This window comes from Daucus carota, chromosome 2 (genome assembly GCF_001625215.2).
Source record: "Daucus carota subsp. sativus chromosome 2, DH1 v3.0, whole genome shotgun sequence".
Taxonomy (NCBI): domain Eukaryota; kingdom Viridiplantae; phylum Streptophyta; class Magnoliopsida; order Apiales; family Apiaceae; genus Daucus; species Daucus carota.
In genome coordinates, this window is record NC_030382.2 from 48,998,467 (window position 1) to 49,015,845 (window position 17,379).

Consider the following 17,379-nt stretch of genomic DNA (forward strand, 5'->3'; position numbering starts at 1 on the left):
CGCAAAAACCGGCTCCCTTACATTTATAACCAGTTTGAACGTAAAGTTTTCAAAACTAACCAGCCTACGTTCAACTTTTCAAAACTAACCAGCCTAATTCATTTAAAGTAGGGCGACCCCTGAAGGATTTGTGGGGAGAGTAGTGGTCGCCCCTGCCAAGGGCGACCTGTGTTGTTTTTTTGAGAGCATAGGTCGCCCCTGGCAAGGGCGACCTGTGTTGATTTATGGTGAGGGCATGGGTCGCCCCTGCCAAGGGCGACCTCTATTGGTGGGTTTCCCTCCGCAGACGGTCGTCCGTAGCAGGGGCGACCCACACTTAATTTAATTCGGAAATATTTTTTTCTTTATCTAATTTTTACCTAATATTTTTTTATTTACCTAATATTTATAGTTTATTAATTATTTACCTAATATTTAAAGTTTTATTTACCTAATATTAAAATGTGATGCAGAGAATTATTTTTTGAAGGGTGTGCAAATAATTTTGATTGTATGGTCACATCCAAGGCCTGCACTGCAGTAGATTTTTTAGCTTTTTATTACAAAACATTGATTTAACACTGGACAAAGCTGCCAACTTCATTGAAATCATTCAAGAATTCAATAAGCCAGCCTGTTGTTACTGCTCAAATATTCACTTTTTTGCTGAGAGGACGATTTTCTGCAAATCCATTAAGTAGAGAAAGCAATCTGCATCAACTATTCAAGCCTGTTTTCACTGCTGAAAGATGACTTCTTTTGTGAGAGGACGATTCTGCAAATCCATTATTTGGAAAAATCAAATGCATCCACTATTCATGCATGTTTTTACTGCTGAAAGAATCACTTTTTTGGTGAGAGGACGATTCTGCAAATCCATTAAGTGAAGAAAGCAAATGCATCCACTGTTGAAGCACAGTTCTTTCTTTTGAATTGTGTCCTTATAAGCAGCATTTTGTGTTCTTCATTATGCACCAAAACCAAATCAGAAAAACAAACACTTCAAACTCTCCCTCATATTATCAATCTGCCTTGTGAGAAAATCCTGGCAGAACACGAAAATCATAAAAAAACACACACTTCAAAATCAAAGATGGACGGATACGTAAACGTTAATTTCTTTTGGGGAGGTGAAATCATCAAACAAGATAACGATATTCTCTACTCCCTAGATCCGAAAGAAATGATGTTTGTGAAATTGGGCACCTCGTATGAAGAATTACGAGATATTGTCTTCCAGTTGATGCATATTAGTAGGCATCATTGGGATGTCAAGCTTACTGTCAAGTATCCAAGAATCGGGGTTGCTAACCTCGTTACTGGGTTTTTTGTTAAGTCTATTAAATCAGACGACGATGTTAGTAGAATGTTAAGTATACCCACGAGATTTCACTTGGGGGGAGACGTAGCATTGTTTATTGAGGCTGAGAGTATTGCTCAGCCGAGCCAACAGTACGGAGGGTCATTTACACAACAATCCGGACAAATCGCTACAGGAGGAGAGTATGCAAATTATGGTGGAAACTACGGCGGGAGTTTTGGAGGGGATTATGGGGGGAACTATGGCCAAAGCGACTACGGGAGCATGCAAGGGTGGTCAAGTAGCTTCTTCGAGGGTGGCTACACCTACGGGGGTGGCGGCGGCTCTAGTAATACAGGTCGTTTTGTTGTTGAAGAGGTTGTAGACGAGGACGATTTGAGTGGAAGACAGCCATCACCACCTCGTGAATTGCCGAACAAAGGTGCAGTTGTTACTCTTGCACTTGAGTACGAAGACGAAGATGAAGAGTATGGCTCGGAAAGAGCCATAAGCAGCAGTGACGATTCGGATTGGAACTTGTCACAGGAGGAGGCTGCTGAATCAGAAGATTTTTCGGAGGCTGATTCAGACGAAGCCCTAGAAGGCAACACGAGTATGCAAACACAGGCAGTGACTCTGCATGAGCCTAGAGCTCCCTGGTTTACAAGCCAAGATTACGAGCCTGTCGTAGTTTCAAATAGGGACCCACTTGTGTCACTTGCTTTTGATCCGGCCGCTGATGATTTAAACGAGGGAGCTCTATTTGCTAGCAAAGATATACTTATTTCTGCTATCAAAGAGGCACATATAAAAACAGATCGGAACTTCTTTGTGGAGAAAAGCAGCACGTCCGTCTACAAAGTAAAGTGTGTGGTTCGAGACTGCAACTGGAAGCTAAGGGCGGCGAAGAAGAAGACCCACGGGCTTTTTCAAATAACAAATTGTCCAGAGCAGCACACATGCCTCCTAGATAGGCCGACGCAGGACCACCGAAAGATTTCTGCAAAAATGATTGGATGTTTGGTTGCTCCCTACGTAAGTCGTACAACCCCTTATATGATTATAAGCCTAACTATTTAAATTTTGTATTTGCATGTTAATTTTTGTGCTTTTTTCTTTGGACAGGTGGCCCAAACCCCTCAGTTGAAGGTGAGCAACGTCATAACAATGGTTAATGATGAATACCACCATTTGATAAGTTACATGAAAGCATGGAGGGGGAAGATGGCCGGCATGGAGAGCACTTATGGTAACTGGCGAACAACCTATAACGAGCTCCCTCGGTTCCTTAACGTCATGGCCAGTACAAATCCAGGAAGCGTGGTTGTGGTTAATGTGGTTCCACATCACACCGATAGGGGTACATCAACATTTGTTCGGGCATTTTGGTGCTTGAAAGCAATGATTGATGGTTGGCAGTATGCACGACCAGTTATTTCCATTGATGGTACTTTCCTTAAGGGAAAGTACAATGGGAAATTGTTGGTAGCGGTGGGAGTAGACTCTAACAACCATCAATATCCCATCTGCTTTGCCTTGGTTGATGAGGAGAGCACGGAGTCTTGGTTTCTACGTCTTTTACGGAAGCATGTATGCCGAGATAGACGCGGCGTTTGCATTATTTCTGACCGTGCCACGGGGATCCTCGCTGCGATGAATGACGAAAACAATGGTTTCACCCCGCCTTTCGGAGTTCACAGATTCTGCCTCCACCATGTGAGGAGCAACTTCTCCAAGAAATACCCAGGAATGGAGCTTAAGATGTACATGTGGCTCGCCGGCAATACGCCACAGATCAGAAAACACGACGCCTACATGAAAAAGATTGGGGATATTTCGGAAGACGCCTTTAGGTGGCTGAGGGCCATAAATCCGGCCCTATGGACAATTTCTTATGACAAAGGCCACGCTCGTTACGGTCAGGCCACCACAAACATCACGGAGAGCTTTAATGGCAACGTGCGTGTGGCTCGCTTTCTACCGGTGGCCGTGATGCTTGAGTTCCTGTTTTATAAAACTGTTAGGATGGTCAACAAGGAGAGGAACGCAGTGCAAGAGAGCATGAGCGAAGGTCACGAACTTTGTCTGAGGACGAGAAAGAAGTTGGAGAAGATTTCAACCAAGGCGAACCTATTAATAGGCATATCATAATAGTGCTATGATAATAATGCAAATACTCCTGCATGATATAAAGCAAAGCTTCACCACACACTGCACAATGAAAAGCTTGACAACACATTGCACAATGAAAAGCTGCATGACATTAGGTAATTTTGACCACCTTCACAAGACACTGCAAAAACAAAGGCTGCATTAAAAATACATAAGCCACGTTCTCATACTACAACTCTATAAATACACTACACACTACCAAAATCATAATGGAGAGGTTCACATGATCAACATTACTGTCATAATGCAGAGTTTCACATGATCAACAGTAGGTAATTTTGAGCAGCTTCACAAGACACTGCATCAGAAATAAAGTCTACATCAGAAATAAAGTCTATAGATTAGACTACACGCTGCCAAACCATAGCATGCCTTTAAAAAAAAGATTCACATGAGCACAGTTAAAGGACTTGTCAATTCACAAATTATGATCATATCCAAAAAACTATTCAGCTAAACAATAATCCATTCGCCTATAAATAGGTCTTCATTATGGTTGATACACATACAAGCAACCAAACAAACACAAAAATCACTCATCACTTAAGCTGAAACTGGATAAGGGCAAGGCACCAATGGATAAGGGGAAAGCACCAATGACCCCCGGCTACGAAAAACGCCTCAAACAGCAACAAGATAGGAGACAACCGGAGCTTGTGTTGGGAGGGATGCGCAACAACCGAAGCAACCAACAACCTAAACCAGCTCCTAAAAGCAAGGCACCACCGGTCGTGCAACAAAAGCAAACTCGGCCACCGTTGGGACGGATGCGCACTGACTTTGACATCAACAAAATGATAGAGGAGATGAGAGAAGAGAGACGTCTCGAGGCTGAACATCAACAGAACGTGAAGAAGAGGAACATTCTTTTCCGTAAAATCTGCAGGTATGTTTATAAGAGAATTAGAAGGGGCAAAGATTGGGTGATGACGGAGGCGGAAGATGATATCCATAACAGAAAATTCCCTGAAGTTCACAAACTCTATTTTCAACGCCATCGTGAGATGGGTATCCCATTTGGTGATTTTCGCTGGAGGTATTATGCGGATAAAATCGATGAAGAGTGCGCCGCACTGCAGGCTAAACTCGAGGGACGTCAGGAAGCCAGATTTTGGGCGGAGTGGGGAGATGTGGACAATGTAACTTATCAGTGCCGTCGAGTACAAATGCCTACCCCGTGGGCCGATGATGATGTTGACGATGAAGAGGAAGGCGGTGTTGCTGATGATGGTGGAGACGATGATGCTTACGCTGAGGACGATGAAGATGATGATGAAGGATATGGTTCCGACTATATTGTGGACATCAGTCAGGATTGAGAACTTATGTCATGTTCTCATTTTAATCATATGTAATTTTATTTGCAGTTTTTTAATACTGCAAATCGGAATGATATATTGTAAAGCATAATGTAACGTAACGTAACTGTAATTACGATAACTCAACACAACGAAAGACAGGAAACAATACGTAAGTATTATACAGGAATCTACAGGTTGGAGATTCGATACGAACAGACAAAGACAATCAAGATATCTGAGACGAGCATCCGTCCACTGGAAGAAGTTCATTAACATGTTCAAGCCTCAGTGAAGAATAAAGTTCAATATGTTTCTGCTATCAAGACTGCCTGAAGATCAAGTATCAAAGACCAGAAGATTCCAGTATATTTAATTTGATTATTTATAATCAAATCTATCGAAGCAACATCTAACCCGGAATGACTGATCAAGTATATTATCAAGCAAAGGATTCAAAGAATTATTTCAGTTCGAGTCGTTCGTGAACCAGACCAGTGCACAGGACGTCAGAACGTACGAAAGTATTCAATGGATTCGATCAATGAATTATTGATCAAGTCAATCGAGCTGCCTCAGAAATACCCTCAGAGGTTTGAAATTAATAAGATATATATATGTATATATATATATATAATTAATTGATAATTACTTGAATAAGAATTTAATTCAAGTAATTAATAAATCAATTAATAATATGTATACACATATATATTCATACCTCTGGCGCAATGTTTGACCTAAGAGTCAAAGGTTTTTCTCACTTAGATTTTTTCTAAGTCACTCGAAGTGTACACAGTAGTACATGGCGCAAACTTTGACTCAGAAAGTCAAAGTTTGCGCTACATACATTGGAGGGTCTAAAGCGCAAGTTTAAGTTTTGTTTCTAAGGACAAAAGAACTCTCCTCTCCTGTGAACCATGTGGAGCGCAACCTTTGACCCAGAAGTCAAGGCGCAACTTCCATCTCTCAGAATTTGTCTAAGGCACCCGTGTATACACTCTACAGGCGCAATGTTTGACTTGGTCAAACTAGCGCATCATTTGACCCTCTACAGGCGCAAAGTTTGACCAAGTAATTTCTGTTGTGTTTCTAACTTAGTTTTATCTAAGTCACAGACACTATGGAGTCATATGAAGCGCAAGTTTTGACTGTGTGGTCCTGGCGCCAAGTTTGACTTTCTGGAGGCGCATCTTTGCTATTTGGGAGTTAGTTTATTTCTGATAAATCGAATCCGTCCAGGACGAACTCAAGTCGTCCAGGACGAACTCGTTAACCATGGTTAGATGTTGAGAAGCCTATAAATAGAGCTTGATGTTTTCATTTGAAAACAACTACACACTTTGTAAGTGCACACACTATACACGTTCTCGAGAGTTCAATTAGAAGATCGTATTTATCGAGAGTTTGTAATAGAGTGATTGTAGTCTCTGCAGCCGACACTTGTGTTGGAATTTGTAGCACCCGAGGATTATTTCTAATATAAGAATATTCCCCGACTTGCTGGAGTTATTTATTTACGATTGATTTAACATGGACTGAAACAAAGATTATCCGCAATTAAATTAAATCGAAGAAATTGGTACGACGTATTCAACCCCCCCCTTCTACGTCTGATTGGACCTAACATATATGCAATTTCTATTTATATTAATCTTTATTTTTAGTTAATTCAATCAATTATATTTTATTTTTATATTAATAAAACTTTATCATAATACAATTATAATAAAAAATTTAAATAATATATCAAAAAATATTAATATTAATTTATATTAATTTTTATATATTTTTTCATTTCATTTCATTAATTATATTATTTTTACAAATTTATATACACATAATAAAATGATTTAAAATAACATGATAAACATATAATAAAATAATGCAACAATTTTTTTTTAAAAAAAATTAAACAGTGGAGGTCGCCCTTGCCAGGGGCGACCCCTACTGGGGCAAAGTGAGAGTAAGGGTCGCCCTTGGCAGGGGCGACCCCTGAAGCCAAAAAAGTTTAGTTTGGGTCGCCCTACTTTAAATGAATTAGGCTGGTTAGTTTTGAAAAGTTGAACGTAGGCTGGTTAGTTTTGAAAACTTTACGTTCAAGCTGGTTATAAATGTAAGGGAGCCCGCAAAAACCCCATGCAAAGTCCCATCCGTGTCTTCTGAGCTCAGCTCTTGAAAGGTGTAGATATAGACATCTAGTACTGAGGAGCTGGTGGGGAGCAGTAAGTGTAAAAGAACAAGTAATGGAGTAAAAGATGTTTGGCTTTTGCATGTTTCGTGTCTTACTTTTCATCTACTATCAATTTCAGTGTCGTAGCACCAACTATCAAATAGTCATCCTCTTACGTTAGGCCATTTATTTGTCAAGTAGATACTAGCTAGCTAGGTAACTGAGTGTTGGGAGTCACAGTGAAAATCACAGCAACAATGTGTAGAGCAGTTATATTATATAAACAAGAGTAGGCCAACGAAACCACAACAATATAGCATGCACGAAGATCGTATATACAATAATCAGTGACTGATAAATTACGAGAAAAGAAGAGAAAGGCGCACCTTACACCGTCGCTAGAATTAGTATACAGAACAGCTGAGTCGCCTAGCCCTTCGATGAAGACTAGACTGTTCTTGAAGTGATTATTGCCCCACTACGCTGTGATGGGTAGTCGCAATATCGCTCCCAGGATAAAACAGCACAGACCGAACCGCTCACAGACACGAGTACGATCAACAGCGATCAACACCTCAGTTCGCCCGAGAACAGTATGTATATGTGTATATATCGGAGTAGAGGGTGAGAGAGTAAGAGAGAAGAATGAGAATGGTGTTTTTGTTTTTCCCGTGCTACAACTCAAGTGTCGAGGCTCACTATTTATAGTGAGGCCAAGCCACCAACACACTGTCCAGATTCATCTGTCCAGGTTCAATGAATCTGTATCCGTCAGACATTCTGACCAGATTCATTTGTCCAGGTTCAATGAATCTGTATCTGTCAGACATTCTGACCAGATTCATTTGTCCAGGTTCAATGAATCTGTATCTGTCAGATATACTGACCAGATTCATTTGTCCAGGTTCAATGAATCTGTATCTGTCAGATATACTGACCAGATTCATTTGTCCAGATTCAATGAATCTGTATCTATCAGATATACTGACCAGATTCATTTGTCCAGATTCAATGAATCTGTATCTATCAGATATACTGACCAGATTCATTTGTCCAGATTAAATGAATCACATTCTCATTTCAAGCTCTTTCAAGCCACTGTATTCAACTCTATTTCTCAATGGATTTCACTAAGAAAATGTCCCGGAAATTACATCAAGAACATATTAAAAAATATGCTTTAAACTTTCCATTTTCTAACAATCCCCCACAAATCCATATAGATATGCATATTAGTCCTCATCATGACTTGTTTTTCAGAGTAGGTACCCTTCCGGGTTTGAACCCTCCTAAGTCCCCTACTTCGATGGCTACCGGATATAGATGGATTGTTTCACCTTGAATCTCTATCCGTTGGGTGTAACCACACTCCATAGACGACGACAAGTCAAAGGCTATGGTGCCGATCTACGGCTTTGAGACATTAATGGTCGTGTCTCGATCCTGTTCGTCGAATGTTTCAAGGAATAACCCTTTCCTCTAATTGCGACCTCACAATTACATTCGCTTAGCTGGGCATCTCCAGAGATGTACTGCAACCATCTCGTCAAATGACTTGACCCCATTCAGAGTTCTAAAACTCTTGCTATACTTGCAGTGTCAGTACCTTTTAGGTTTGCAGGGGATAGACTCAGATGCATGAGTATCTACATTGTAGTTAAAGGTACTACCGATCCACCCTTACAGCTTGTTTACCACATTGAATACACTTTGAGGGATCTCCTCTCAGATGTATTGGGTTCCCGCTGTAGATGAATCATGATGGGTTATCAGTCCCATCCCCAACCTTGACTTAAGGACAACAGCATGCTCAAGCCCTTTAGTCAGTGGATCAGCTATGTTATCTTGAGTTCCAATGAACTCAATAGCAATAGTCCGATCAGACACCAAACCCCTTATAGACTTAAGTCTAACTTGGATGTGTCTCTTTGTTTTAGCATTATACTTGACACTTCTGATCTTGTCGATAGTTGTACGACTATCACAATGAACAGAAATTGCCGGTAGCGGACGACTTACTACAGGTAACATAGACATGAGTCCATGTAACCATTCAGCCTCCGTACCCGTGGCATCCAATGCACACAACTCGGCCTCAAACGTAGACCGAGTTACTATAGTCTGTCTAGTCGACTTCCAGGATACTGCTCCACCCGCAAGGGTAAACAGATATCCAGTCACTCCATTGGAACCAGACTTCTTAGCTATCCAACTTGCATCACTATATCCTTCAAGCACACTTGGATATCTCCTGTAGTGCAACCCAAGATATATGGTGCCTTTCAGATATCTAAGTACTCTATCTAGAGCATCCCAATGAGTTCTGTTTGGACAGCTTGTATATCTTGCTAACTTAGACACAGAATATGATATATCCGGTCTAGTACCATTAGCAAGATATTGCAAACTACCAATAATCTGAGAATATCTTAACTGAGACACAGGTACACCTGAAGCATTCTTGATAAGAGCAACTTTAGGATCATATGGTGTACTAGCAATTCTACAATTTGAATAACCATAATTCTCAAGTATAGATTTCTCTATATAATGAGATTGTGACAAGGTTATTCCCTCAGTTGATTGAGTCAACTTGAGACCAAGAATCACATTCGCCTCACCCATGTCCTTCATTTCAAAGTGTCTTTTCAAGAAATTCTTTGTCTCGTAAGATTTCAGGGACAAGTACCTTAGCAAGGCACCCCCACACACGAAGATACTTTAGACTAGTTTTCCTGCCTTTCCATAATTCGTAAGGTGTCTTGTCCATATGTTTCAGAGGGACTCTATTCAGAATATGGCAAGCCGTATTCAGAGCCTCTCCCCACATGTACTTAGGCAACCCCGAATTAATCAACATACTGTTAATCATATCTTTAAAAGTTCTGTTCTTTCGTTCTGCCACCCCATTAGACTCAGGTGTATATGGTGGAGTCACCTCATGAATTATACCATTGCTCTTGCAAAATTCATTAAAGGTGTTTCCCGTATATTCACCACCTCTATCAGATCTCAAACGTTTAAGTACTTTACCAGTTTGTGTTTCAACTTCAGTTTTAAATCTAATGAATTTTTCAAGTGCTTCATCTTTATGTTTAAGCAAATAAACATAACAATATCTACTACAATCATCTATAAAGGTAATGAAATATCTACAGTGTTCCTTAGTTAACACACCACCAAATTCACATATGTCTGAGTGCACTAAATCTAACAAGTCAGAATCCCTAACCACACTATGAAAAGGTTTCCTTGTTAGTTTAGCTGTCACACATACTTGACATTTAGTTTTCTTATCAATGGCGTGCTTTGGAATCAACTCTAAGTTCATCATATTCTTTAGAGCACCAAAATTTAAATGACCAAGCCTAGAGTGCCACAAATCGGATGATTCAATATTATTAACAGAAGGAGAAGCAATATCATTAATAAAACCGCCTAAAACAGGCTCCACATTTATTAAAAACAAGCCGTCTGACAAGTAGCCCTTGCCAAAAAACACACCAGTCTGAGTAATAACTACTTTATTACACTTTAAAGAAAGTTCAAAGCCATTTTTAACTAAACAACTTCCACTAATAATATTTCTACGAATCTCGGGAACATGATGCACTCTAGTAAGGGATAGAACACGCCCTGAAGCAAACTTCAGGTCCACGTTTCCTATTCCACGAACTTGAGCCGCACTAGCATTCCCCATCGTCACTGTCATCCCATGAGCCTGTTGATAAGATACAAACAGAGTAATATCAGCACAAATGTGCACATTAGCTCCCGTATCAATCAACCACTCATTAGACAGAGTAGTGGAAAATAGTACAGGGTTGTACTTAACATACCCGTCATTGGTTTCAGAAGCAACAGCCTCACCAACAACCATGTTAAGCACAGGCCCATCAGTGGTTCCAAGCACAGTATTTGCTTGTGCTACCACCTCAGCTTTCTTAGCTTTCTTTACAGGACAGTCCTTACTCCAATGACCAACCTGTCCACAAGACCAACATGGTTTGTTGGCCTTTGATTTCTTAGCCTTGCCCTTGTCAGTTTTGGGCTTAGTGTTCACCTTCTTAGCGACAGACTTTCTTTTCTGTCCCACAGTCACTACATTGACCTTCGAGCTACCAGATTCAGTTGGCATCACATGTCCCTGTTTGGACTTGTGCTGCTCTTGCACAGAGATGTCCAGCATCAGGTTAGTCCAAGTGATCTCTCCCTTCTGCCTTTTCAGGGAGAGTGCAAACTCTTCCCAAGACTTAGGGAGTTTTTCAATCACAGACATAACCAAAAACTTTTCAGGAAGGTCCATTCCGGACTCCTTCAAAGCATGCACCAACGTCTCAAACTCATGCACCTGCTCAGTCATGGATTTTGTATCCACCAGTTTGAAGTCCAGGAACTTAGCCACAGAATACTTTTCCAACCCTTGCGAGTCAGTATTATGTGTCTGATCAAGTTTCTCCCACAAGGTCTTAGCAGTGTAGGAGTCAGATGAATAAACATCGAACAAAGTGTTCGTTAAGGCTGCTAGTATAGCAGCCCTAGCCACCCCATCCTTTTCCTCCCACATAGCATATGCCTTAAGGGTTTCAGCCTTTTCCTGTACCACAACTGGTTTCTCGTACTGTAACACCGGCCACAGACCCTTAACCGTAAGCCACAGTTTCATCTTTTTCTGCCAGCGAGAAAAAGAAACTCCCCCACCGAATTTATCAGGAATACCTGATAAATCGATGGGCTGTGGAAAACGGTACGTAGTCCAATCGATGTTAGTAGTAACACCAGACCCAGAACCAGCACCACCACCAACAACAGAATCCACAATCTCATTAACCATCTTGCTTACTACACAATATAACAGATAATCACTTCAAGATTGTTGGGAGTCACAGTGAAAATCACAGCAACAATGTGTAGAGCAGTTATATTATATAAACAAGAGTAGGCCAACGAAACCACAACAATATAGCATGCACGAAGATCGTATATACAATAATCAGTGACTGATAAATTACGAGAAAAGAAGAGAAAGGCGCACCTTACACCGTCGCTAGAATTAGTATACAGAACAGCTGAGTCGCCTAGCCCTTCGATGAAGACTAGACTGTTCTTGAAGTGATTATTGCCCCACTACGCTGTGATGGGTAGTCGCAATATCGCTCCCAGGATAAAACAGCACAGACCGAACCGCTCACAGACACGAGTACGATCAACAGCGATCAACACCTCAGTTCGCCCGAGAACAGTATGTATATGTGTATATATCGGAGTAGAGGGTGAGAGAGTAAGAGAGAAGAATGAGAATGGTGTTTTTGTTTTTCCCGTGCTACAACTCAAGTGTCGAGGCTCACTATTTATAGTGAGGCCAAGCCACCAACACACTGTCCAGATTCATCTGTCCAGGTTCAATGAATCTGTATCCGTCAGACATTCTGACCAGATTCATTTGTCCAGGTTCAATGAATCTGTATCTGTCAGACATTCTGACCAGATTCATTTGTCCAGGTTCAATGAATCTGTATCTGTCAGATATACTGACCAGATTCATTTGTCCAGGTTCAATGAATCTGTATCTGTCAGATATACTGACCAGATTCATTTGTCCAGATTCAATGAATCTGTATCTATCAGATATACTGACCAGATTCATTTGTCCAGATTCAATGAATCTGTATCTATCAGATATACTGACCAGATTCATTTGTCCAGATTAAATGAATCACATTCTCATTTCAAGCTCTTTCAAGCCACTGTATTCAACTCTATTTCTCAATGGATTTCACTAAGAAAATGTCCCGGAAATTACATCAAGAACATATTAAAAAATATGCTTTAAACTTTCCATTTTCTAACACTGAGTGAGTTAGAGTAAAGATGTGATGGAAGAAAAAGGATCGGCTGGTTTTAATCACTCACTTGTTAGATCACCTCCGATCTAAACAGTCATTCATTACTGGTGTCAGATTAAAATTAGCGACGATTTTTTAAACAAAATTCGGGTGTTAATGTTGAAGGAAAAAGATTTGTACTGATGGAGAGACATGCAGTGAGTGCCTAAAATTGATATCAATATCAGTCGATTTACACAGAATTTTGTATTCAGTCCAAGTATGGTCTTTGCTATAAGTGTAGAAGGACGAATATACCCTGCCGGAAATATAAATATATTCTATGCAACGTGGTATATTTGTGTTAAGTCACCGCAAATGGAAGGTAACAAAAATCACGGGTAATTAACTTAGGGCCGGTCCGATAGCCATTGGTCTCTTCTTTTTATTAAAGTTAACGGGGTGTTTGGCGGGGTTTAATAACTCGACTCGTAACAGTTAAGAAATACTTATAAGAAGTTATAAGAAGTTGAGAATAGTTTATATAGTACTCATACATAGATAAATTGTATCAAATATAAATGATTTCTTTTGCAAAGTTTATTACTCCCTCCTCCGTCCTTATTTATCTGTCCACTTTGGAAGTAAAAATTTGTCCTTATTTATCTGTCCATTTATACTTTCAAAACTAATTTAATGATAGTTTTTCAAATATATCTCCATAATTTCAATTTTCAAGGCTTGACTTATTTAAAATTTGGTTGAATTCATGTTTTCAAGACATAAAGTAGGGGTATTCCACCATTTTCAAGATATTAATTAGAGGTATTTAATGAAAAAGTTCATGCAATCAATTATTCTTTGGTATGTGTTTTTTTTTCCAAAATGGACAGATAAAAAGGGACGGAGGGAGTATTTAACAATGTCACAACGTAAAAAATTTTCCGAACAAACTTTTAATGACCGGGAAGAGACATCTATAAAACTGAATCGCCTTTCTTTGAGCTCCTTACTACAACTAGAGTCACATACCACAATCTGATTGGAACATAAAGTTTCCTATCTCGGAACCTTCAACTAGTTTTTGATTGACCTCTTCGGCGAACGGGGCAACAAACCTAAAAATCACAAAATATAGGACGAGCGATTAACTCACCATATATCTGTATTAAATTTATATGTGATATTGATTCATGTAAGAGCATTTTATATGAGAGAATAAAAGGAATAATTATTTTTACACTTTTGCAGGACAGTCAATTCACACTTTCAATTCATCCAAGACCCTGAATAGAACTGAATATACATGCAATCTTTTTGTCGGGATTAACAAGTGACCAAATATGAACTTTAATACACAGTACGCAAGATCCACTGAGATTTGAGCCCATCTGAATTCAATAAGGTGACTAGCCTTAAAGCAGAAGCCCGAATGAGTATTCCTGTACCTGGCTGCTTAACGGCTGGCCCGTTAGTTTGCAGCCCTTGTGATCATGGGTGCCCACTGCCCGTGGTAGACTACAAAATATTTAATTCGGTACCTTGCAATCTTGCATGTGCTCGGGGCTTATAATTATATCATATTTAAAACACACAACCATGAGACGTGTTAAGCTGCAAGCAAAAAAATTAACACAGCTTCCATTAATTAGTACGCATGAGGGTAATAACAGTGCGAATCGTTCCACCAATGTTGCTTACCCGAATAATGAACATGCATCAAGCAGTATCAGCTCTCAAGCTAATGATCAAGGGGTCAAGCCAATGCTTGTATGTTCAAGCGAAAGAAAAAGGAGGGTCATCACTCATCAGGGCATACATATGCCTACAAATATATCTCCTGTTTATAAATCTTATGTGATGTTGATCAGGCACAGTACTACGTTCATCCCCATTGGAGGATCCTGTGCACCAGACAGAACTTCCTCTCTGTACAAGAGTACCCCTACAGACTCTTTCGCTCCTCTTCAATCCATAAACGTCGCAGCAAATCATATCTTGATAACCATTTATAAGATCATGAACTATTTCCTAGACAGAAGCATGTTAATCAAGTAAAAGGGCTAAATCTAGTTTAATGCGCTCAAGCTTCTAAATTATACCACATGCACGGTAATACTATCCAAAAGACTTGTGGAAAAAATATAAACTAAAATCTTCAATATAACGGAATAAAGTCCTTTCCGGTTTCCCCACTTCCCATCCAATTCCCCCCAGACCCCCAACTATAACAGTTTTTCTAGTGTGTTCTCTCTTATCCCTTGTGGTTGAGTGCTATAAAAACCAGAAACAATGGAAGATTTTTCCTATAAAAGAAGGCTGTGTAACTGAAAACCGGAGTGCCGTAGTTATAGAAGATTACAAAAACATGACTACAATAAGCCATCAGTCCAGCATATAGTCCTGTACTCCTGTTAAAAGAGATTATATTAATAGTCCTGTTAACTTTGAAAGGTAAGTAAATTATCATGCCCAATAAGAGTTCAAATTCAACAGAGCAAGCAGAGAGCTAAAGAAGAACAATGAAATCATGTCCTGCATAGGTAATAATGTTTAACACCAAATGCTAATTTCACCAGTGCACTGCCTTAAGTCAGCCTGATATAATTTCTCTATCATTCCTGAACATATTTTGTATTGAATAGCTTGCATTATCAAAAGAACAGCTAATCTGCTGAAATTTAGAACATCAAGTACTTGCGAAAATAAACAAGTCTACTTGGCCAAAAATGAACAAGCTGCTGGGCAAGATATTTGCAGCTTCATACCTTCACCGTCCAGCCTATCTGAGAAATCACACAGCAATACAATTTGAATAGACTTAGTACAATGAAGCCTAACTTAACAAATACACTTTCAATATAGTGTGACACATCCTTCAAAGTGCTATTTCAAAAAAATTATGTATCGGCTAGATACACAACAAGCAGTTGGAATGAAGTATGTTATCATAGCTTAATTAAGACAACGATATAACTTCAAAAATAAACTGCAATTTCATTGTTAAATTCCTCTAGTCATAAGAATTAAACGCTCAGTGACAGTTTGATATTAAGAAAAGCAATAAAAGTATACAATAGAAGCTAGGCAATCAACAAAAACAAGTTTCTCAGGGTATAAACATCAAACACCATGTAAGCACTGATGATTACCAATTTACCACTTAAAAATGATTATCTTTAACCAGGCCTGTTAGCAGTAGCATCAGAGATCGATTGTCTTCTCATATTCCTCAACTGATCAATCCACATGTCTTCCCTGACCCGACCCGACCAATCCGGGGCCACTCCAGCAAACGAAATCCCTCGCATCGCTTCCATCACTCTCGTCGCATTCTCCGCCGGCAACGGCGCGTTTCGCCTGTTCTCATCCTCAATAAACGCTCTCTGGATCGCCGTTTCCGACGTGATTATCGCCGTCTCCTCTTCTTCATCGTCGGTCAGATCCAGCGATGCGACGCCGTTTTCGACGCAATTAGCGTAGCCGTTGGATAGGGGATGAAAGGAAGGGCTTTCACTGTGATCGTGGTCGGAGGTGTGATCGGAGAAATTGCCGTCGTCTTCGGTGGTGGCGGAGATAGGGAGGTAGTAGTCCGGTGAATCGCCGGCGTTGGAGTCGGAGTCGCTACCGCCGGAGTCATCTGCAACGGAAAATAAAAAGATCGAGCGTTTGTATCATACAATTAAAATTAATATCTAAAAGTGGGAGCTCATGTATGTGGATATATATCAATATATGCATACCTTGAGTGAAGTCTGGTGTAGAGTTCATCGTTGGCGAGAAAAGGAAGGAGGAAAACAAAGCCTCCCGGCACGTTTCATATAGTACTCCATTTTTTAATTGAAGAATTTTTTAATATCTAATTTTTCTTAGGAGATTTTTTTTAATATAGTACTTAATATTTATCACAATGTAATACAAGATTTTTAAAATTTCATTATGGTAAAAGGAATTATTAAAAGTTTCATATAAACATTTAAAATAAAAAATTAAAAAATATAATCATGGTAACTCATTTTTGAATAAATTATATTATAGTATATAATTATCTTGTGTCAACTGTCTTTGAAGAGATTAATTACTCCTAATTATGTCAGGCCAGTTGAGGATTATGCAAGTTTTCTTCGAAAGATACTCCCTCCGTCCCCCTCAATTGTTCCCTCAATTGTTTATATTGGAGGGGGACACGGAGACCAAGACGATGTATGAAAAATGAGTAAAGTTAGATGAAAAGTGGGTAAAGTGGTGGGACCTACTAATATTTAATAATAGATTTGAGATAGTGGAGGAAAGTAGTGGGTGTAATAGTAGTTTTTATTGTTAAATATGAGATAGTAGAGGAAGATAGTGGGTGTAATGATTGAAAAAACTTACGATTTATAATAACGTAAAGAAATGAGAGGGACATCCCAAAATAGTAACCGTAAAGAAATGAGAGGGACGGAGGGAGTAATACTAATACAAGTGAGTTTACACCATTAGAGCATCTCCAAAAGACTCTTTGTTGGCTCCTAAATATAATATAAAAAATGTGGCTCTTAGCAATTTAAAACAAAGTTAAGAGCGTAAACTCCAATAATACTCTCTACATATCTTCTCTATTTCATATTTTATTCATATATTGGGCTCCAC

General features: G+C 39.5%; 2 protein-coding genes across 5 annotated transcripts; one reads left to right on the top strand and one right to left on the bottom strand.

The window, feature by feature from the left end:
- The first annotated feature begins 537 nt into the window (after positions 1 to 537).
- On the top strand, positions 538 to 3,430 carry LOC108207690 (uncharacterized). Its single transcript, XM_064086917.1, has 2 exons — positions 538 to 2,314; positions 2,405 to 3,430. The coding sequence occupies exons 1-2, from the start codon at positions 1,073 to 1,075 to the stop codon at positions 3,428 to 3,430; spliced, it is 2,268 nt and encodes a 755-aa protein (XP_063942987.1). The 5' UTR covers positions 538 to 1,072.
- Positions 3,431 to 14,878: 11,448 nt separating this feature from the next.
- LOC108206625 (uncharacterized) lies at positions 14,879 to 16,619 on the bottom strand. Of its 4 annotated transcripts, none has more exons than XM_017376990.2 (3): positions 16,491 to 16,619; positions 15,900 to 16,387; positions 14,879 to 15,158 (listed from the first exon to the last, which is right to left on the bottom strand). In XM_017376990.2, the coding sequence occupies exons 1-2, from the start codon at positions 16,516 to 16,518 to the stop codon at positions 15,927 to 15,929; spliced, it is 489 nt and encodes a 162-aa protein (XP_017232479.1). In that variant the 5' UTR covers positions 16,519 to 16,619; the 3' UTR covers positions 14,879 to 15,158; positions 15,900 to 15,926. The 4 variants fall into 4 exon arrangements, with proteins under 4 accessions (XP_017232479.1, XP_017232480.1, XP_017232478.1 ...); XM_017376991.2 differs by lacking the exon at positions 14,879 to 15,158 and adding an exon at positions 15,258 to 15,533 and having other exon boundaries at positions 15,908 to 16,387; XM_017376989.2 differs by lacking the exon at positions 14,879 to 15,158 and adding an exon at positions 15,258 to 15,533.
- Positions 16,620 to 17,379: the final 760 nt, after the last annotated feature.